The sequence below is a fragment of the Carlito syrichta genome, unplaced genomic scaffold (assembly GCF_000164805.1).
Source record: "Carlito syrichta isolate Samal-C Ts95f unplaced genomic scaffold, Tarsius_syrichta-2.0.1 Scaffold306785, whole genome shotgun sequence".
Taxonomy (NCBI): Eukaryota; Metazoa; Chordata; class Mammalia; order Primates; family Tarsiidae; genus Carlito; species Carlito syrichta.
In genome coordinates, this window is record NW_007250881.1 from 459,558 (window position 1) to 480,280 (window position 20,723).

The following is a 20,723-nucleotide window of genomic DNA, read 5'->3' on the forward strand; positions in this document are numbered from 1 at the left end:
CCACTCACCTCAGCCTCCCAAAGGTGTGGGATTACAGGCTGAGCCACTGAGCCCAGCTAGCACTAGGTTTTATGAAACAACTTCTAAGTAAACTAAGAGAGGACATTCACTCTCACACAATCATAGCTGGAGACCTAAATACTCCACTAACAGCTTTAGACAGATTATTGAGGCAAAAAAAAACAACAAGGAGATACTGAATATACATTCTATTCATCAGCACATGAAACATACTCCAAGATTGATCACATTTTCAGACGTGAACAAATTGTAAAAGATTGAAATAATACCATGCATCATTTCAGATCACAGTGGAATAAAAATAAATATTGCCACCAAAAGATCCCCCTAAAACACACAAAGACATGGACGCTAAACAACATGCTGCTGAACAACTTCTGGGTAAACATGGAAATCAAGACAGAAATAAAGAGATCCCTGGAAACAAAGAAAAACAAAGACAGATCTGATCAGAATCTCTGGAAAACTACAAAATCTGTATTAAGAGGAAAATTCATAGCTTTGCATGCACACATCATGAAAATGGAAAGATAATAAGTAAGCAACCTAACATCACACTTAAGGGAGCTGGAAAGACAAGATCACCTATATCCCAACTTCAGCAGAAGAATTCAGATCACCAATATAAATTACAGTTGCAGGATATAGAAGACAAAAATATTATAGAAAGGCTCAACAAGACAAAAAGCTGATTCTTTTAAAGGATAAATAAAATTGATGGACCCCTGATGAGATTGACTAAAAAAAAAGAGAGAAAATCCAAATAAACACAATTAGAAACACAAAAGGCAAAGTCACAACTGACCCTGAAAAAATTCAAAGGATTATCCAAGATTACTATGAATACCAGCATGTAAATAAACTAGAAAACCTAAATGAAGGACTTTCTGACATCACACAACCGCCTAAGGTGGAAATAAGAAGAAAATGAAACTCTAAACAGACTGGTAAAAATCCAGGAAATCAACTCAGTCCATATTCTTATGGACTCTCCACTAAAAAAAAAAAAATAAAAGCCCCAAACCAGATTGCTTCCCAGTTGACTTCTACAAGACATACAAGGAGGAGCTGATACCAATTTTACTGAAAGTATTCTAGGCAATCAAGAATGATGGAATTCTCCCCAACTTATCTTATGAAGCTATCATCATGCTGATACCCAAACCTGGCAAAGACTGAACAAGGAAAGAGAATTACAGACCAATCTCCTTGATGAACATAGACACAAAAATTCTCAATAAGAGTCTAGAAAATTGGATCCAATAACACATCTCAAAGATCATCCATCATGACCAGGTGAGCTTCATTCCTGAAATGTAGTACTGGTTCAACATTCACAAGACCACAAACATAATTTAGCACATTAATGGATATAAAACCAAGAACCACATGTTTATATCATTAAGTGTGGAAGAAGCATTTGGCAAAATCCAGCATTCCTTCTTGAGAAAAACCTTTGAGCACCGAGGCATAAAAGGAACATTCCTCAAAACGGTAAGAGCCATCTGTGATAAATCCACAGCCAATATTTTGCTCAATGGGCAGAGTTGGAAATATTCCCCCAAAGAATGGGAACAAGACAAGGATGCCCATGCTGGTGCCTCCTGTTCAACATAGTGCTGGAAGCCTCATCCAGAGCAATCAGGCAAGAGAAGGAAGTCAGGGGTATCCAGATAAGAAAGAGGAAGTTAAACTATTCTTCTTTGTGGACTATATGATTCTATACCTTGAAAACCTTAGGGAGTCTGTCAAGAGCCTCTTTGTACTGATAAACAACTTTGACAAAGTCTCAGACTATGAAATCAATGTGCAAAACACAGCTGGATTTATAAACACCCACAACCAACAGGCAAGGAACAAAATATTATAAAAATCACAATCCCATTCACAATAGCCACAAACAAAATGCATCCACATAACTAGAGAAGTGAAAGACTTTTTCCATGAAACTACAAAAACACTGCTCAAAGAAATCAAAGATGACACAAACAAATGAAAAAAAATTCCATGCTCATAGATTGAAAGAATCAATATTATCAAAATGTCCATCCTACCAAAAGGAATCTATGAATTCAATGTAATACCCATCAAATTACTAGCATCATTTTTCTCAGATCTGGAAACAACAATACAGAAATTCATATGGAAATAAAAAAGAATACAAATAACTAAAACAATTCTCAGCAAAAGGAACAAAATGGGAAGTATCAAACTTCCATACTTTAAACTTTATTACAAGGCTACAGTTACCAAAACAGCCTGGTACTAGTACAAGAATAGATACCTAGACCAATGGAACAGGACAGAGATTCTGGAAACAAAAAAATGGTCTCTCAACAAACTCATCTTTAACAAAGTCACCAAAAACAATCACTGGGGGAAAGGAGACCATGTTTAGCAAATGGTGCTGGGAAAGCTGACTGAGCATATGCAGAAGAATTAAACTAGACCCTATTTATCACCATATGCGAAAATTAACTCAAAAAGGATTAAAGACTTGAATGTAAAACCTCAAAGTATAAGTAAGGATCCTAAAAGAAAATATAGTAGACACCCTTATGCATATTGAAGTAGGCCGTGAATTCTTTACCAAGTCCCCAAAAGCAAATGCCATAAAAGCTAAGATGGGCAAGCGAGACCTAATCAAACTAAAAAGCTTTTGCACAGAAAAATAAACCATCAAGAGAGCAGGGAGACAACCCACAGAATGGGAAAAAACATTTGCTAATTGTGTATCTGACAAAGGTCTAACATCCAGGATATCCAAGGAGCTCAAATGAAGTGAAATGAAAAAAACAAATCCATTAAAAAATGGTCAAAAGATATGAACAGATACTTCTCAAAAGATGACACACAAGCAGCCAACTGATACAAGAAAAAATGCTCAGCTTCATCATCAGAAAAATGCAAATCAGAACTACAGTGAGATACCACCTAACTCTGGTAATGATGGCGACCATAAATATGTCAGCAACAACAATAACAGATGCTGGCATGGGTGCAGAGAAAAGCGAATGTTTCTACACTGTTGGTGGGAGTGTAAGTTAGCTCAGCCTCTATGGAAATCAGTGTAGTGATTGCTAAAGGAACTAAAAATTGACCTTCCATACGACCTAGCCATTTCTCTCCTGGGAATATACCCAGAGAACCATAAATCACTCTACAAAAAAGATACCAGCACACGCATGTTTATTGCTGCCCTATTCACAATAGCAATAACATGGAACCAACTATGCTCTCCACTTAAAATGGAATTGAATAAAGACAATGTGGTACATTTACCAGATGAAGTATCACGCAGCCATAAAGAAGAACAAAATCACACCCAGCTAGGTTTTTATTTTTATTGGTTTTTTTTTGTAGAGATGAGATCTCACTATGTTGCTCAGGCAGGTCTGGAACTCCTGGGCTCGAGCAATCCTCCTGCCTCAGCCTCCCAAAGTGCTGGGATTATAGGTGTGAGCCACCACATCAAGTCTAAAATTTTAAATCTTTAAAAAATCATTTTGACATCTTTCAGGTATATAAATGATGTAAAAAAAAAAATCACACACGTACTTGTTACCAAATTTCAAAAATGAATGAATCATAACAAATACAGTTGGAATGTATGTGCTCTTTTCCTAGCACCAGGTCCCTAACTAGTTCTTCTCCTAAACTTTGTGTTTATGCCTTAAGACCTTCACTATGTACCCCTAAACTATAGAGGTAATTTTAAAAGTTTAAACTGTAGGTGTTCCTTATATCTATTATATTTATCATTCTGCACTTTGCTAATTTGTCCTATATTGTGATTTTGAAATGCACATGTCTCAATTTAATTTTTCTTCTTTTTATGATTGTAGAATCCCAGTGCAGAATGTGAGTCAATGTATTTATTGGTTCTTTTGTTTATGAAAATTGGGTTCATTCCTTCCCTGTTTTTACTATTACCCAAAAAAAATCTGCTGCTATAAAAATCCTTTAATATTGATTTTTATAAGTATATGTATATTAGTCAGAATAGTCTCTTAGATGCTACAGTAACAAACAACCCCTAAATCTCAGTGACTTAACGCAGTAAAAGTTATTTTTCACTAAGGCTACAAATTCAACGTGGGTCTTCGATAGGAGGACGGGGGGTACTCTATTCCACATCAACCTCAGAATCCCAAGATGAAAGGAATTTCCCCCAACTGGTTGCTGCACTGTCAGTGTTATATAACCTTTAGTTGGCAGAAGCAGGTGAGGAAGGGTGGAAAACTCACACCTGTTTCCAATGCCTTGGGTCCAACTGTCTGATTCCAGCTATGAAAAGCAGTTATTCTGTGCTCTCAGAAAGAGGGAATAGGCTGCAAGTCTTTAATCCAGGTATGAGGGTTTCACTGACAAGATTTCTATGCTGGGTTATAGGCTATGCACGTCTTCAACGTTAAAACTAAATTTCTCAATTTTTGTGAAAAAAAATTTTTTTTTGAGTTGGAGTCTCACTCTGTTGCCCAGACTGGAGTGCAGTGGTTGCTCCTGGCTACCGCAGCCTTGACCTGCTGGGCTCTGGCGATCCTTCTGCCTCAACCTTCCAAGTAGCTGGAACTACAGGCACGTGCTACCATGCCCGGCTAATTTTTTGATTTATTGTAGGCATGAGGTCTCGCCAAGTTGCCCAGGCGGGTCTCGAACCCAGAGCTCAGGCAATCCACTCACCTCTGCCTCCCAAAGCGCTGGGATTACAGGCTGAGCCACCGAGCCCAGCTTGAGAAATTTAAAAGTTGTATAATGTTTGGTAGGTGTTCTCTTTGCTACATATCTTGTCAATACTCTGTATTGTCCTATTAGCTAACCTTTTTTAGTCTGGTGAATATGAAATAATATATGTGGATTTAAAATGCAGTTCCCTAACTGCTAGTACAGGTAAGCATCTCTCCATATGCTTATTGCTGATCTGCGTTTCTTGTTTATGAGATGCTTATTCATATCTTTTTATTATTTTTCTATGTTTTGGCCCTTTTCATATTTATTCAAATAAAATCTTTACATATTCTGAAATTGACTTTTGCTAGTTTCATTTGTTATGAATATTTTGCCCCAAGTTTTTCCTTGATTTTTCACTATCTCTATGGTGTCTTTTGATAAAGAGAATTATTTAATTTACATCAAGTCGAATTTATCAATATTTTCTTATATAATTTGCATACTTTTGGTTTGTTTATGAAATTATTTTCTATCTCACAGTTATAAAGGAATTCTCTTATGCTGAAGATTTTATAGGCTTGCTTTTCATTTAAATCTTTACTTGGAATTAGCTGTTTTGTGTACGATCATTATATTTTGATTTTTAAGGAGAGAGAATTTTCTTAGATCAATTTTCTCATATTGATCTGCAGTGTCCCCTCAGTACTGTGCTAGTTTTCATGTTTATATGAAAGTTTTCCAACTTTTTTCTCTGCTGCATCATTGGTCTATCACTGTGACAATTACATATCATGTTAATTTCTTCTTCTTTTTTTTTTTTTAAAGAACATCTTGGCTATTTTGTGCTCTTTTTAAAGGTACATTTTAGAATGAACATATATGAAAAGATCTATTATGATTTTGATTAGAATTACAATATATTCATAAAGCAGTTTGGGCAGATTTCATATCTGTAACAGGCAGAATTCTAACATTGATGCTCCTCCCACAACTGTTGCTCTTGTATAATCCTATGAATATGATCATGGGTGAAACCTGTGAATATGATGATGTATTACTCCCTTGATTATTTTATACTGTAAGACACAATTGACCTTAGGTAAGGAGAGTATCTAAGTGGGTCTAATCTAAACATGTGTGATCTTTAAAAGCAGAGCATTTTGTCCACCTGGTAACAGAAGGAAAAGTCAGAGAAATTTGAAGCCAGAAGAAGATTCGTTATGCCATCGCTGGCTTGGAAGATGGAGAGGTGCGTATTCAAAAACCAGAGTGGTTTCTCGTAATTACTGGGAGTGACCCCCCAAATAGCAGTCAGCAAAGAAAAAAGGGCCTCAATCCTGCAGCCACAAGGAATTGAATTCTATCAACAACACGAACAGTTTGGAAGTGGATTCTTCTCAAGAGCCTCAAGATAAAAACTCAGTTTGGTCTACACATTTATTTCAGTCTTATACACCCCAAGTAGAGACCCAGCTGGGCATACCTAGACTGCTCACCCACAGAGCTATGAGCTAACAATAGGTGTGACATTAGGACATTAATAAAATGAATAAAACCTCTATGATATAAAAGTCTCTAAGAATGAGGCATATTATTCCATTTATCTGGATCTTTTAAAATAAGGTTTTATATTTTTCTATATGTGTGACCTCATATTTTTAGAAAAATTTTTGCCGCCAAGGTGAATGTTGCTTTACTGATTCATTTTTTGCAACTTGGTTGATTATTTCTTTCAAGCAATACATATCCAAAATTGTTACCACTAGCATGTTCTATTTTTATAGTATCTTTTTTCTTTCAGATGTTTTTGATTCCTTCTCTTATTTTAAAAAATATTTTAGACATGCTTATTTTATATTCTTGGTTTATAATTCCACTGGGGAAGATGTATTTGGCTTTATTGGTTCCCCTGACTCTCACTGACAGTGTCTTGTCTTCTCTTATTGAACTGTGATAGATATTCAGAGATATTTTCTCTTTATGACCTGAGTCAAGTTTGCACTTTCCTAGAGAAGATTTATAATCTTTTCTGCCAGGCACTACAGTGCCTGACCAACCTAGGATCACTTTATTTATATTTGTAGTCGGAGTTTCTCAGAGTAAACCCTAAACCCAAGAGAAGGCAGGTCGAAAGCTACGAATTCTCAGAGTAAAATTCTCTCTTCATTATCAGAGTCCAAGGTAAGATGAACAACCTTCATTTTATTCTTCCTTTGCCAACAGGTAATGTGTGTGTGTTTACTCTTTCACTAACTCTACAGCCTCTCCACATTCTGAATTGATGCAGGAATTTTTATCTCATGCAAACCAAAGACCCAAACTTCTCGGTTCCTGACACCGGAAAAATCATATGACATTGGCAATAGTCTTTTAGTCTGGATTTGGTGTCCTCTTCACTGTGTACACTTGAGAATTTCTCTTACTTGCAGGTGAATTTATTTAAACATTTAAAAGAAAATTGGTTATTTTACTCAAGCAACTTTATTTTTTTACGAGCACATATTACACATATATTTGTGTATATGTATACATATTTAATTTATGTTTACACATAGATTATCTGTAGAAATGTATGTCTATGTGTATATAACCATACATGATAGCCATATATAAATATGTTAGTATATTCAAGAATAAATATATATCTTTTAAATGTGTGGAGTGACATGTGAACATCATCATGGCAGATAGGAATGATCTAATTTGACATACTAACCTTTATTCCAAAACATGACTTCTGACACAATTAAAACAAATAAAAGTGGAATTTTATAGCTGGAAAGTTACCTGTATGGTCCCTGTGTTCTTTCCTTGTTGGGATTCTGTGTCCCAGTAAGAACTTCAAATGATATGAGTAAGTGTTAGTAAAGATGACTCTTACTATTTCACCAACATAATTTGCTGTAAATTCTTTAATACTTTCTTCATCTGGAAATTCCAAGACTTCTTTGCCTTTTATTTCAAGAAGAAAATATAATTGTTAGTTACTAGGAGACACAACTTCAGGATATCGGGTTCAATTGCTTTTACTAAAGTTCTTTATGGGAATATAACAAAATTAAGTGTTAACTTTGAGAAAATCAGCCAGACTAAATGGTTGGCTAGGGAGAGATATTTCTAAAGTTCCTTCTAGATATAATCACAAAGTATACCTGAAAATTAGTTATTTTATTTTCATGTGTTGTGGTTACTGAGCCAATTTAATCATATAAAATATCACACCACACCAATTGCACTATTCACAAAAGAATTGGAATTCTTATAAATCTAAAATGGTAGACAGAGAGAGATTAAATAGATATTAAAACTTAGCACTGGTTTATACCAGGTGGAAATGGCTATAAAAGTTTTTTTTCTTTTGCAACCCTGGTTAATAAGTTAAAAAAGAAGTGAAATATTTAAAAATATGTCAAGTGCCTATGTTGACATCGTTATAAAAATCCATCTCTTCTTTAGATAGTGTGTTTTATGCCATGTATATTTTTTTTCAGACGTAAACACCTGGAAAAGATGCAAAAAAAAAGTCCCAGATCAGGGTAGAAGTGTTGAATATGAGGTGGAAGGAGCAGGCAGCATATATTTTGCTAGAACTGAATTTTATTCCGGAGTCTTTTCCTTAACTCAGTGTCATCGTGAGCAAGTCATTTAATCTTTGCTACTCAATTCCTGTATTTGTAAAGTGAACTTAATATATATTACTATTAAAGAATATTAATAGAGTACAAAATAATTTATAGAGAAAATTATGATTATTACAAAATAATATTCTATTGCCATAAAATAAAGTCTCTGTAAAAAATATCACACATTGTAGTATTTCATGAAGCTTTATTATCATATTGAGTGCGGCTTTGAATGAGGATATGGTTCAGAAGCACAAGTTCCTGACCACAAGCCCTCAGGGGTCACCTGTGAAACAGAGGGTAAAAGCAAATGTTTCTCAGAATAGTTTAGGAGACCAGGCCTTAGGTGGACAGCTAGGATCAGATGATAATCTAAACTCGGAAGTGGATTTGTGATGGTAGGTAAGATGCACAATGCACACAATCAAATTCAGGGGTAAGTAATGGTGTGATGGTTGGTAAGGTGCCACGGGAAGGCAAGTTTGGGATGATTCCATCCAGCCCAGCAGTGTGTAGTAAGGCATAGACAAGGAGGAAAAAATCCAATGTAGTCTGGACACTGGCCATACAGACTCCAAATAGCAAGTGCCTGAACAAGGCTAGAGAGAAGTAGACTTCTGGATTTTGAATCCAATGAAAGGATCAGAATCCAAGCAGAAAATTAATGACGACCTGGGCTGGAATAGAATTATGGACAGAGCTTGACAAAGAAAGAAAAAAGAAAAAAGAGGCCATGAAGATTTCCAACTGCAAGGAGCAAAAGCCATAGGTTCCCCTACAACAAAGCCTTTGGTGGGAATTATGTTGCTTATAATTAATACTCAGCACCTTTCAAGTCAAACTTTTATATTCTGCTTTTAATTGGGATATAATTCACATACTATAAAATTCATCCTTTTAAACTGTACAACTTCACAGTTTTTAGTATATGCATAAAGTTGCACCAGCTCTAAGTTACTTTAAAATTATAATTCAACTTACATAACTCAGTGTGTCAAATGAAATTTCACTTTATATCCAACTGTCACGTTGGATTTGAAGGCGCTGTCAGATACTGACATTCTCTAGGTATAGCCTGTTGATGAGAATCCTCTTCTTATTAATTAGTGCAATTGACTTTCCATTGACTGAGTTTGGAGCAATCCACAAAATAATGCTTAGCCTCCTGTTAACTTTATTAACTAATAAAGTGCTAGCATTATTACTTGCAGTCATCTCATCTGGTTACAGCTAAATCATTGTGCAGAAAAATCAAGCCCACATGAATGTGGGTCTGATCCAACAGGATCCTGCCATTCTCCATAAAATTCTTCTAGTAGCCGTTACATTTTTACTATTCGATTTTAGAACTCTCCCTTTTATTGCCATTACCATGAGTGTCTAAAATAAACAACTTAAAACTTATAATCACTATAGTGTTAACTGTAATCTTTATCCTAGCCCTAGGCGTAACCTAAGAACAAATTATGGGCAATCACCACAGAGTCCCCTTAGATGTGTGCATTTATAGTTGCAAAAGACACGTGTTGCTTTTGTGTGCTGATGCCCAGTTCTTCTTCTTGTAAAAACACACTAAAATTCATTTGGCAGATTGCCCCTTCCCCATTCATATACCCGCAGCTTGGATGTGGTTCACAAATGATGTGGGAACCCAGTCAATGGACGATGACAGTAACACGTTTTCCTATTTAAGGACATTAGTTCTTGGTGAACCATGACCAAAACTAACCTAACCTCACTTATTTGTTCCAGTGGGTACAATTACAGAAATTATTGTAAACTATCGGGAATGATACATAATCCTTTCACTGGAGTTACTTCTCTGGCAGGGCTTAAATTGGAGAGTCTACAGACCAACTCTGCCTCTGGGACAGCCAACCTGTGAATGAAACCATCACACAAGGCCATGGACCTGAGGGGCAGAGATGTCTTCTTCCTCCCTTGTTAATAAACCTCTGTTCTACCTTGCATCGATACTTTGCTCCTTTAAGCTAGACAAAAGCTTCTTTTTCTTATGACAGGTTGAGTTGAATTTCTGACTTTCCACTGAAATATTTATGAAAAATGTAGTATTGATTTTTTTTTTTTGAATTGGAATCTCATTCTGTCGCCCAGGCTGGAGTGTGGTGGCATGCTCACAGCTACCTCAGCGTCAATCTGCTGGGCTCTGGCGATCCTTCCACCTCAGCCTTCCAAGTTGCCAGAACTAAAGGCGCAGGCTACCACACCTAGCTAAATTTTGATTTGTTGTGGAGATGAGATCTCACCAAGTTGCCCGAGGCGGTCTCGAACCCCAGACTCAGGCAATTCACTCGCCTTGGCCTCCCAAAGTGCTGGAATTACCGATTGAGTCACCGAGCCTGGCCTGATTATTGTAAACTAGACAACCTACTGATCATTGTACAAAAGGTCTTATTTCTTTCATCTAACTGTAGATTAATATCATTAATCTTATTTTGCATGTAATGATAACAGGCTCAGAGAAGTTGATGGTTTGCAAAATGTATTATGGCCACAAATGTATTATAGTAGTTCTAGTAAATTCTCAGAACTAGTTTGAAACTGATGTCCTCTGACTTGAAGTCTGGTCCTCTTGCCTTTGCATCAGGCTGCATCTCCTCTAATTTGAGGACATTGTTACAGAAAGGATCTTGATAATAATAATTTTCCTATTTTTTATGAATAAGTAACTTACCACTGAAGGATGAAACTGGAAGCACAGAATACTCAAAAGAATCTTCAAATATAATAAGAACATCTTTGGTATTAAAAGTTAAGGATACAATTTCTAAATCAAAATTTTTTTAAAAGACTGTTTATTGTCTTTAATAACAAGCAAACACTAGAGCTATCATTTCATTCTGGTAACAATGCTTTCAGGCTACATGTCAACATGTTCCTAAACATTACTGCTTTTAGTGTGCACCAATTTGTGTATTCCATGCTTCCCCAAACCTTATCCAAGACCAACAGATTTCCTGTTGAGAGTCTGTGCACTATACATTTAGTTTTAACTTTGACCTCAAGAGTGGTGTCTTATTTCCAATAGAGGGAAAGTGCATTCACATTTTACATAGTCTAGAAATTTTGACAATTGACAAGATTTGTCAACAGAAAGGCAAATTAAATAAGCAAATATTGACATCAGACACTCATCTTAAGTTGCTAGAAAACTCACCTGCCAGGAAGGAAGCAGAGGCTACTTTGTTCATTATCTGCTGGGTTGTGTTGGTGACAGGTGTGTATGCAATAGAAAATCCAGATTCATTAAATGAATCTACTCGCCCCAGGTCCATGGTAGGCAGTGAAGAAAAATCATTAACTTGATGTCTATGAGGATATATGTATAAAAAAAGTAGTAGGAACAATGAGTTCATCCATTCCTACAGAATCCCAAAGAAAGGATAAAGAAAAGTGTGATTTTAAATTAGTAATTCACAGTCATTTTGCCATAGAGTTTGTCTCTTTGTGCATTTTTCTAATTTCAATATATCCCATATTATGCTGAAAATATGTGCCATACAAATTCAGCGGTTTGAGTAATTTTAATGAGCTACTAATAGGAATTCAAATTTATTAAGCCTCAGTGCCAGTACCAAACATGCACTGATTTGAACAAAACATGAGATACAACGGTGGCAAGCTGTTTTAAATTATTATCTGCTAGTATTACCTTGGTGACACACTCATGATGTGTCTGATTCTGCTGAAAGTCTGTATGCTGTAAGAAATAATTTTAAAGCATAGCTTGCTTAGTAGAGATACATTGGTTACACATCAAAATTCTGGAATTAGAAACTTAGCAGAGCAAGTGACCTGAAAGACCCTGTCTTGGTTACTTAGTTATAAATCCCGGTCACTTGCAAACTCTCAATTTAAAAATACTTTATTTCCGAAATGCATGGTCTTAGGGACAAACTCACAATGCATATACAGTAGAATTTCAATTAAGTTAAAAACACTACCTATCTGTATAATCTTTAAAATATACCAAAGTTCAACCAAGATTTTTGTTATCTGGTAAGATTATAAAAGCTAATGTCAATTTTCTTCTTGGCATTTAATACAATGTCCACTTTTCCACTATTGTTTAAGAAAATAAGTTGTTTTCAAAAAGAGAACAATCCCAAAGAGAAAATTCCAGTTACCTATTGCTGTGGGTTGATTTGTTTACCATCTCTTTGGAATGCCAGTGTCTTAGCCCTAGTCTCTGTGAATGGAATCACTAGTAAAAAGTATGATCACTGACTTTTAAACATTTATGAATTGTTGACCAGCTTCAGTGTTTTTGGACCTCAATTGATGAGCCTATGTCAATTGAAATGTCTTCAAACAGATTCATGGTATGAAGACCAGTTTTTATGCATATAAAGATTTTTTTAGTTTCTTTAGTGTGTGGAGGGATGGAGATGTACAAGACAAGGTTCCTTCCAGGCAATACACATTTTCTTATCATAAATAAAAACTGACATAGGTATTGAATCATACCAGTAAGGACTCTCTTTTCATTCTCCATTTTTTAAGAAAGTTCTTGCACAATAAAGCCCACGTTTGTTGACACACACTGATCTCTCTCTTCTTCATTTTGCCCTGTTAAATGAAAAAGAAAGGAAGAAGATAAAGTTAATGTGAATTCGTAATAAGAAGAAATATCCTGCAAACAACAAAAGAGTAATCTAATACCCTCACTGCTCTACATGAGTGCTTAGAATCTGGGCGTTTCCAACTTAGCATTTTTTTACTCCCCTGATATCCCTCTGGTCCCACTTGCAGACTCTGTGCCATCATTTGTTTGGGAGGCACCATATCAGTTACAAATGATCATCTCTCAGCTGCAAATTAGCCTTCATAGCCTACTCTGTGAAAATGGACCTGAGTCTGTCAAGTACTTTCTTTTGACAGCTGGCATGATGTTATTCTGTCAGCAGAGGACTGTAGTGACAGGGCAGGGTGAAGAGGCTGTCTTTCTTGGTTTAGGGTGGTTCATATGCCAGTTTTCTATAGAATCTATTGCTCAGACTCAATGACTTTCTCCGCTGCAAGGTACCGGAAGGTACAGGTTTCACCGTGTGATTTTTCTGTCTCTTGATTTAGGGAGGAGTAATGTATCTGGGAGCTCCAGACAGCGAGAGCCCTTTGCTCCAGAGCTTTGTCTTATTTGGCTGTTTCATTGCAGAGGCAGTGCACTCCTGGCCCGTGCCCACCGTTTGCCTTTCAGTGGCCTGCAACCACACTGTATTCAACTTATTAACACTAGCTCTTCAACTTTGTTCCTTTTTGAATATTCTTCCTCAGTTCTAGGATACCCCTTTGAATGCACAATCTCTTAATGGTTGCCCCCAAAATTATTTAATCGTTCTCTATATCAAACTCTCTTTTTAAATTACGGTGTGGTTTCTGACTCCTGACTGCACACATGCACACTCACCGCTCTTAGTTTCAATAAATACATGCTTGTACACCCAATTTAACATCTGTCTAATATTCAGCTTGTTTAAGAACATGAATAAATCATCAGTTTTAGGAATTGACGTATCTAGGACAATTTAATGGGACATTTTGTTATTTCTAGCAGAAGTCATCACACTCTATGCTCGTTTGTTATGAGACGACTACAAAATTTCTTTTCCCTAGTAAAAGAAAACATGTTTTCACTTTTATTCATGAAAATTAGAATGTTGAGCTATGAAAGTCATCACAGTTTGACCTGGAAAATTGTAAAGAGAATTATATTTTAGAATGGCATTTATTTCTTATTCCCATCTTTAAAGGTTAATTTATGAGCCGGGTTTGGTGGTTCAGCCTGTGATCCCATGACTTGGGAGGCTGAGGTGAGTGGATTACCTGAGCCCGCAGGTTCAAGACCCGCCTGGGCAACTTGGCAAGACCTCATCTCTACAATAAATCAAAAAATTAGTTCCAACTACTTGGAAGGCTGAGGCGGAAGGATCGCCGAAGCCCAGCAGGCAAGGCTGCGGTGTCCGGGAGCAGCCACTGCACTCCAGCCTGGGTGACAGAGTGAGACTCCAACTCAAAAAAAAAAAAAAGTTAATTTGTGTTTATCAACAGGCATGGTGGCTCATGCTTGCAATCTCAACACTTTGGGAACTTGAGACAGGAGGATTGCTTGAGCCCAGGAGTTCAAGAGCAGCCTAGGCAATGTAGGGAGACCTCGTCTCTATGAAATATCAACAAAATTAGCTGGGTGTGGTGGCACTGGCCTGTACTCCCAGCTACTTGGGAGGCTGAGGAAGAAGAATGACCTGAATCCAGGAGGTCCAGGCTGCAGTGGACCATGATTGCACCACTACACTCCAGCGTGGGTGACAGAGTGAGACTCTGATTCAAAAAAAAAAAAAGACTTTAATTATGTTTATTATGTAAAGGCATTGCAAAGTCACAGGAATACACACACACACACACACACACACACACACACACACACACACACACACACAGTTTTTCTTTCTAAAATAACTGTAGCAATTTGGACTATGATGAGAAGTATTTGAAAATTCACCTTTTCTACATGCTCACCTATAATGATAATGGTATGGTCATTCTCTATAAGGTTTCCTAGATTTTCCTTTCAATTGTTTTTTTTTTAGTCAGTGCAATGGCATGTTCACTGTCAACACAGCCTCCACCTGCTGGGCTCAGGGCATCCTTCCACCTCAGCATTAGAATTACTTAGAATTGTAGCTGGAACTACAGGCATGAGCTACTATGCCTGACTAATTCTTTTGATTTATTGTAGACACGAGGTCTTGCCAAGTTGCCCAGGCTGGTCTCGAACCCCTAGACTCAGGCAATCCTCACACCTTGGCCTCCCAAAATGCTGGGATTATGGGAGTGAGCCACTGCGCCCAGCTTGCTTCCCCGCTTTTGCAATTCTTCAGTGCAGTTGTAATACACAGGATGATCTGATTCTAGAAGGCTGGTATATTGCTGATAGAACCTCTTGAGGCTGATGTCTCTGAGGTGATGATGGGCTGGATTATTATTGCTGTTAATTGACAAAGTTCAATTAATTAAGAATGGTTGGGTTACTTGGTTGCCTATTTCAATTTGATTTTATTCTGGCCACTTTCACTGCAAAAGTATTCATCACATCTGGTTTTATGAGCATGAATTGTAATTTAAAATATCTATACCTAAAAATACTTCTTAAAAGCCTATATGTATACATGCATTTTTCCTTCTATTTTTTAAGCTTTTTATTAGTTCATCTTGCTAGAATTTTGAATTTATTACTTTTTTCGGAAAGCACCAATATTGCTCTTTGATCATTTTGCTTGTTCTTGATGTTTTTTATTTTATGAATTTCTCTTCTTACTTCTTCAGGTTTGCTGATACTATTTTTGAGATATTTGTTTGGCCAGTTTCCCCCTTAGCTTCTTGAGCAAAATAGTGGACTCATATTAGCATAGCAGCTGAAAACAGGGGTTCTGGAGCTGTGTGGGCGATCCTGCTGGCCAATTGATTGCCTCGGTAGTCCTATTTCTTCACCTCTGTTTGTGTTTACATCCGTTGGTAATTTGGGACTTCCTCTCATAAAGGCAGGCTGTTACTTGGGCCAATAGAAGGAGGCAGGAGGGATGAGGTGACAGTTGTGAGCATGGAGATTTCGAGGCCTTGAGTGTGTCTGCCTGCTTTTCTGTGGCGCTTGCACTGCTGTGAGGGCAGACCTGACCTCACCTGAGGAAGGATGGAAGGCACGTGGAATAAAGCTGCACCATGCTGGCCATCCAGGTGGGCGTGACAGCCGGTCAGTCCCAGAGATATGATTAACCTCTCCAAGACCAGTAGTCTCTTGGGAACAGCCACAGACATCACAGCTGTAAATGCTTACTGCTGCGTGCCATTTGTTGCTGTTGTTTGCCAGGCACATAAAGGCAGCAGCAGACCACAGATACACGTTAGTCAGAATTGCCTTTTTTAACGCCTGTGATCTTGAGGTTTCTTTGTTTTTAGTGACATTTTATTTTTGATCTCTTACAATTGTATTTTAGCCACAGAATTGACCTTTCTTTAAAATCCCTTAAGGCTTCCTTGGTGGTGCACCTTAAATTAATATTTGGGACCGGGCTCAGTGGCTCAGCCTGTAATCCCAGCACTTTGGGAGGCCAAGGTGAGTGGATTGCCAGTGCCCGCGGGTTCGAGACTCACCCGGGCAACTTGGCAAGACCTTGTCTCTACAATTAAAAAAATTTAATATTTGGAAGTATTTCATGTGCACTTGAAATATTTTCATGTCACTATAAGAAAGGGATTGGCAGTAGGGGGAAACTGCCAGGGAAGGGGGGTGGGATTGGCGGCTGAGGGAAACTGCTAGGGGAAGGAGGGGCACATCTCATCAGCAAGGGTACCTGCATAATCAACGTATGTATACCTAACCCTGAATTGTACCCCACATCTTAAAAAATATATATATATGCATGTCACCATTTAGGTTTTGTATATATCTATTTAATCTTTTTGTGTTCTTCAAATCTTAGCATCCTTTCTAATGTTATATTTACTAACTCAATCACTTCATAATAGAGTTCAATGAAAATTATTCACTCTAATAATAAGTTTGACAATTTCTTGTCATATCTCTGTTAGTTTTTAGCATGTATATTTAAAGTCTAGGTGGTTGAGTGCATAAAACATTGTTCTATTACTCATGTTTCAATGGTAGGCTGTTCTATTTCTGATAATAACACAGAGACATTAGGTTTCCTTAGGCTGATATTTGCCTGATATGTCTTTATCTATCTCTTTATTTTTAATCTTTTGCTAAACTTTAAAAAATTTTATTAATGCATGCAAAGCTCATAGTTACTTTATGAATAGAAATCTAAATTGATAACCACATATTGAAAGATGAATTATGTTATGTATGAATTTTTGTATTGGATTATTTCTCACTGGGTCTTAAGTTGAACCTGCTTTTTCTTTGCTTGTAGTTTTCTCTACATTCTTCTATTGCATTGATAACATTTTCTTTCCCTTCCTCTGTTTCCTCTCCTGTCCCAAAGATATGAAAGGCATATAGATTCCTTTAATATTTGCCCTTAAATTTTGAACTTTTCTAGGAAACTATAACTTATTTTATGAAAGCTCAACATTATGTATTAGTTATATCCTCTTTTTAAAAATAAATGCCTTTTAAATATTTGAACACTCTGATAAATTCCAATCTGATCATTGTCGTTACTATTATACAGAAATGTGGTTCCATTTTTAATTTAAAGTACATACAAAGTAGGTTTACTTTAAACATCAATCATTTATTAAATTTTCCAATGAATTATGTGTTTCTGTGGTGGAGGTTGTGATATATTTGGACTTATGCTTGAGGTGGAGTGTAGACGTTCCACTTGAACTGTACTTGGATTGACTTTAACTGAGTTAAGATTCCAAACATTAGTTCATTGTAAAAACATCCCACAGGTTTTCCCTAAAGTTGCCTACAGAGAGCAGTCTTATTCTTCCACAGATATTGCATCAGTAACCAGAGAGCAGAAGTACAGTAATAGACCACCTCTCCCCCTGGAAGGAACAGCAAATCACAATTTCAGCATATTCAACTTTGAGCGATAAGTATAACATGAATGTGTGTGTGAGTGTGTGTGAGTGTGTGTGTGTGTGTGTGTGAGTGTGTGTGTGTGTGTGTGTGTGTGTGTAGGGAATGATTTAGTAGAAGGATTTATACATACATTTTATTGTAGCAAGGACACAAAATACCTCCCAGAAGGAGATGCCTCAGTGCGTAATAATAATACCACATCTTTCTATAACCCCGACCAACAAATACTACGAAATGTAATTTGCTGAACCTCTCCCGAAAACTGTAGGATTTGAGTACTCTTAAAAAGTCTGCCCTGTGAGAGAAAGCCAGGTTTCTAAGCTGAGTCATAGAAAGTAAAGAGATTCTGGAATAAATAATCATAAGTTTTCTTGAAAGCATGCCAGGGATGTGACTTGGCAGAATGGATCAAGGCTTTTGGGCACCAAGTTGGCAGCCCCACCCTGAAGTCTGTCATTTGGTTCTTGAGTCCTGACTTCTGAAGTGAGTGATCTCCTTCTGTCCACATGCCACGTTGGCCCACAGTGGACAGCACTTGGTTGCCATGAACTCCTCCATAGTGATGAGAAGTGTGTGTGCCTCCAACTGAAGCCACCATCCCATTCATGGGACAGGGTCACACTCAGTGCTGTGCTACTTCCTAGAGTCAAAGCCAAGGTAAGGTGTCCAGGGGCTCCTTGCATGGGAGGAATAGAAGCCACAGCAGTCTTAGAGAGCTTTGCCCGAGGAGGAACCTATAAGAGGCAGCAAGAAGGGAATGAGAGGCGAGCCAATGTAGAAGCAGACCAAATAATGAAGTGAGAACGCCCATGGGAAGAGAAAAGGAAGGAAAGTCAGTTCCAAGAATAAAATAGCATAGGTCAGGTGTTCAATGCGAGGGGGCTGAGGACTCCCATAGGTTATCTTAGTGCAGAAAATTTGGTGTGGACACGTCTAAGGGGACCATGAGAGGCTGCTTGGGAGGGTCAATTGGCCAAGAAGGTAATCTTGATGCAGCCTCAGGTAACATGGAAACTTCAGGTTGACTCCAACCCCTTATATTTTCCTTTGTAAATTAGCATTGCCTACTTAATTTCTCCCCAATTTGTGCATGTGATTCTGTAGTTTATAGAGATGAACAGCACAACTTCCTTATTATACATATGGCAAATTGTTTCACATGTAATGACTCTGATTTTTTCTTCTCTCACACTATTGTAAAGTTCAAACAAAATGTTTACACTATAGAAGCATGAAAGTTCAGTTTACTACAGACAATACCCATTTGAAATAATATTATGATAAGGAAAGCCTATATATTTCACATTCTGATTCAACTCATCATAGCCAATAAGTAAAAGAGCTTGGAAAGCATCTTACATTTCTAAAATTCATATAGCCTGAAAATGACAGCTAGGGACAATAAAAATATTTCTGTAAATGTTCTTAGTAAACAGTCTCAGTCAGAAAACATCACCCAAAATGCCCTAAAATTATTATGCAACAAAACAGACAGACATTAAGTAGATAACATTAGCTTCTAAAACAACCCAGCCTTACAAAACAATTATCAAAATCCTAAGCTCTTTAAATTTTTTAGCCAATTTCAGCTTATCCTTACACTTTGTTTCTCATTCAAACAATATAATAGCTGCATAATTAAAAAACACATTTTAACTTAATGCTTTCATCTTTCTAATATTAAGCACCAGTTATTAAAAAACTTCAAACAACCCATTACTTTTCAAAAGAATTTCCCAACAGATTGTTGACATTCAGTTCATGAAGACTTAATAATAATTTTGAGATAGGAATAAGAACAGAGAAAACATACAAACAAAACAAAACAAAACAGAAAAAATACACAACTTACTTTGAGAAAATTGAAACCAGTAACCTAGAAGTACAGACCTTCTTGTTTAGAAGAAAATGCTTCCCATTTTTTCCCCGGTCTCTACCACATCTCTAGAATTTGCTTTAACTGTTTGACTTCTGTGAAAAGTTTCTGTGAAGATGGCTTTCAGAGGAGAGGTTGTGATCTCAGTGCTGTTGACCCTGCCAAATATCACATTCACGTGATCACACTTGGACGGTTTATCTTTTCATTAATATTCAGCCAGTCCCCGCAGTGCAGTGGCACTTAGCCTTGGTTGCCTGGCTGTATTGAATCATAAACAGCAATATTTGTAAGCTTTTCTCTGTTATGGCTAATATCCAAATGTAAAGCACTGTCTTTAAACCACCAGAAAGTAAACAGCTTAATCAGAGAAATGCTCTCCTCCCAACCCCACTCTCCAGACTGTTTACTTGACATCATCACTGAGGTAATTAATAGTTTTCCTTCCTTTTTCCCAGCTTTATCTTCATTCACGTCAGACTGTTTTCTACTTATTTTAACACATTGATTATTTGGAAGTGTGTTGTTTAATTTCCAAGTATCTGAAGTTTTTTGTTATCTTTTGGTTATTGATTTCCAGTTTAATTCTATTATGGTCAGAAAACATACATAGGTATTTTTGAATTGGAGTCTCACTCTGTCACCACGTTGGAGTGCAGTGGCATGCTGATGGCCACTGCAGCCTCGACCTACTGGGGCTCAGGCGATCCTTCCTCCTCAACCTTCCAAGTAGCTGGATCTACAGGCATGCATCACCATGCCCAGCTAAATTTTTTTGATTTATTGTAGAAGTGAGGTCTCACTAAGTTGCCCAGGCTGGTCTCAAACCCATGGGCTCAGGCAATCCTCTCACTTCGGCCTCCCAAAGTGCTGGGATTATAGGCGTGAGGCATTGCGCCCAGCCAGAAAACATATTTTAAATATCAAATTTGTTAAATCTTATTTTATGACTCAGGAT

General features: G+C 37.2%; 1 protein-coding gene across 1 annotated transcript in view; it reads right to left on the reverse strand.

Moving 5' to 3' along the window:
* Positions 1-19,894, reverse strand: part of ABCA8 (ATP binding cassette subfamily A member 8) — an 85,307-nt gene extending 65,413 nt beyond the window's left edge. Inside the window, exons 1-4 of the mRNA XM_008063377.2 lie at positions 19,742-19,894; positions 12,804-12,905; positions 11,494-11,698; positions 7,480-7,644 (exon numbers count right to left, since the gene is read on the reverse strand). Coding sequence (XP_008061568.1) covers positions 7,480-7,644; positions 11,494-11,698; positions 12,804-12,899 — 466 coding nt within the window. The 5' untranslated portion in view covers positions 12,900-12,905; positions 19,742-19,894. The remainder of the gene's footprint in view (positions 1-7,479; positions 7,645-11,493; positions 11,699-12,803; positions 12,906-19,741) is intronic.
* Positions 19,895-20,723: the final 829 nt, after the last annotated feature.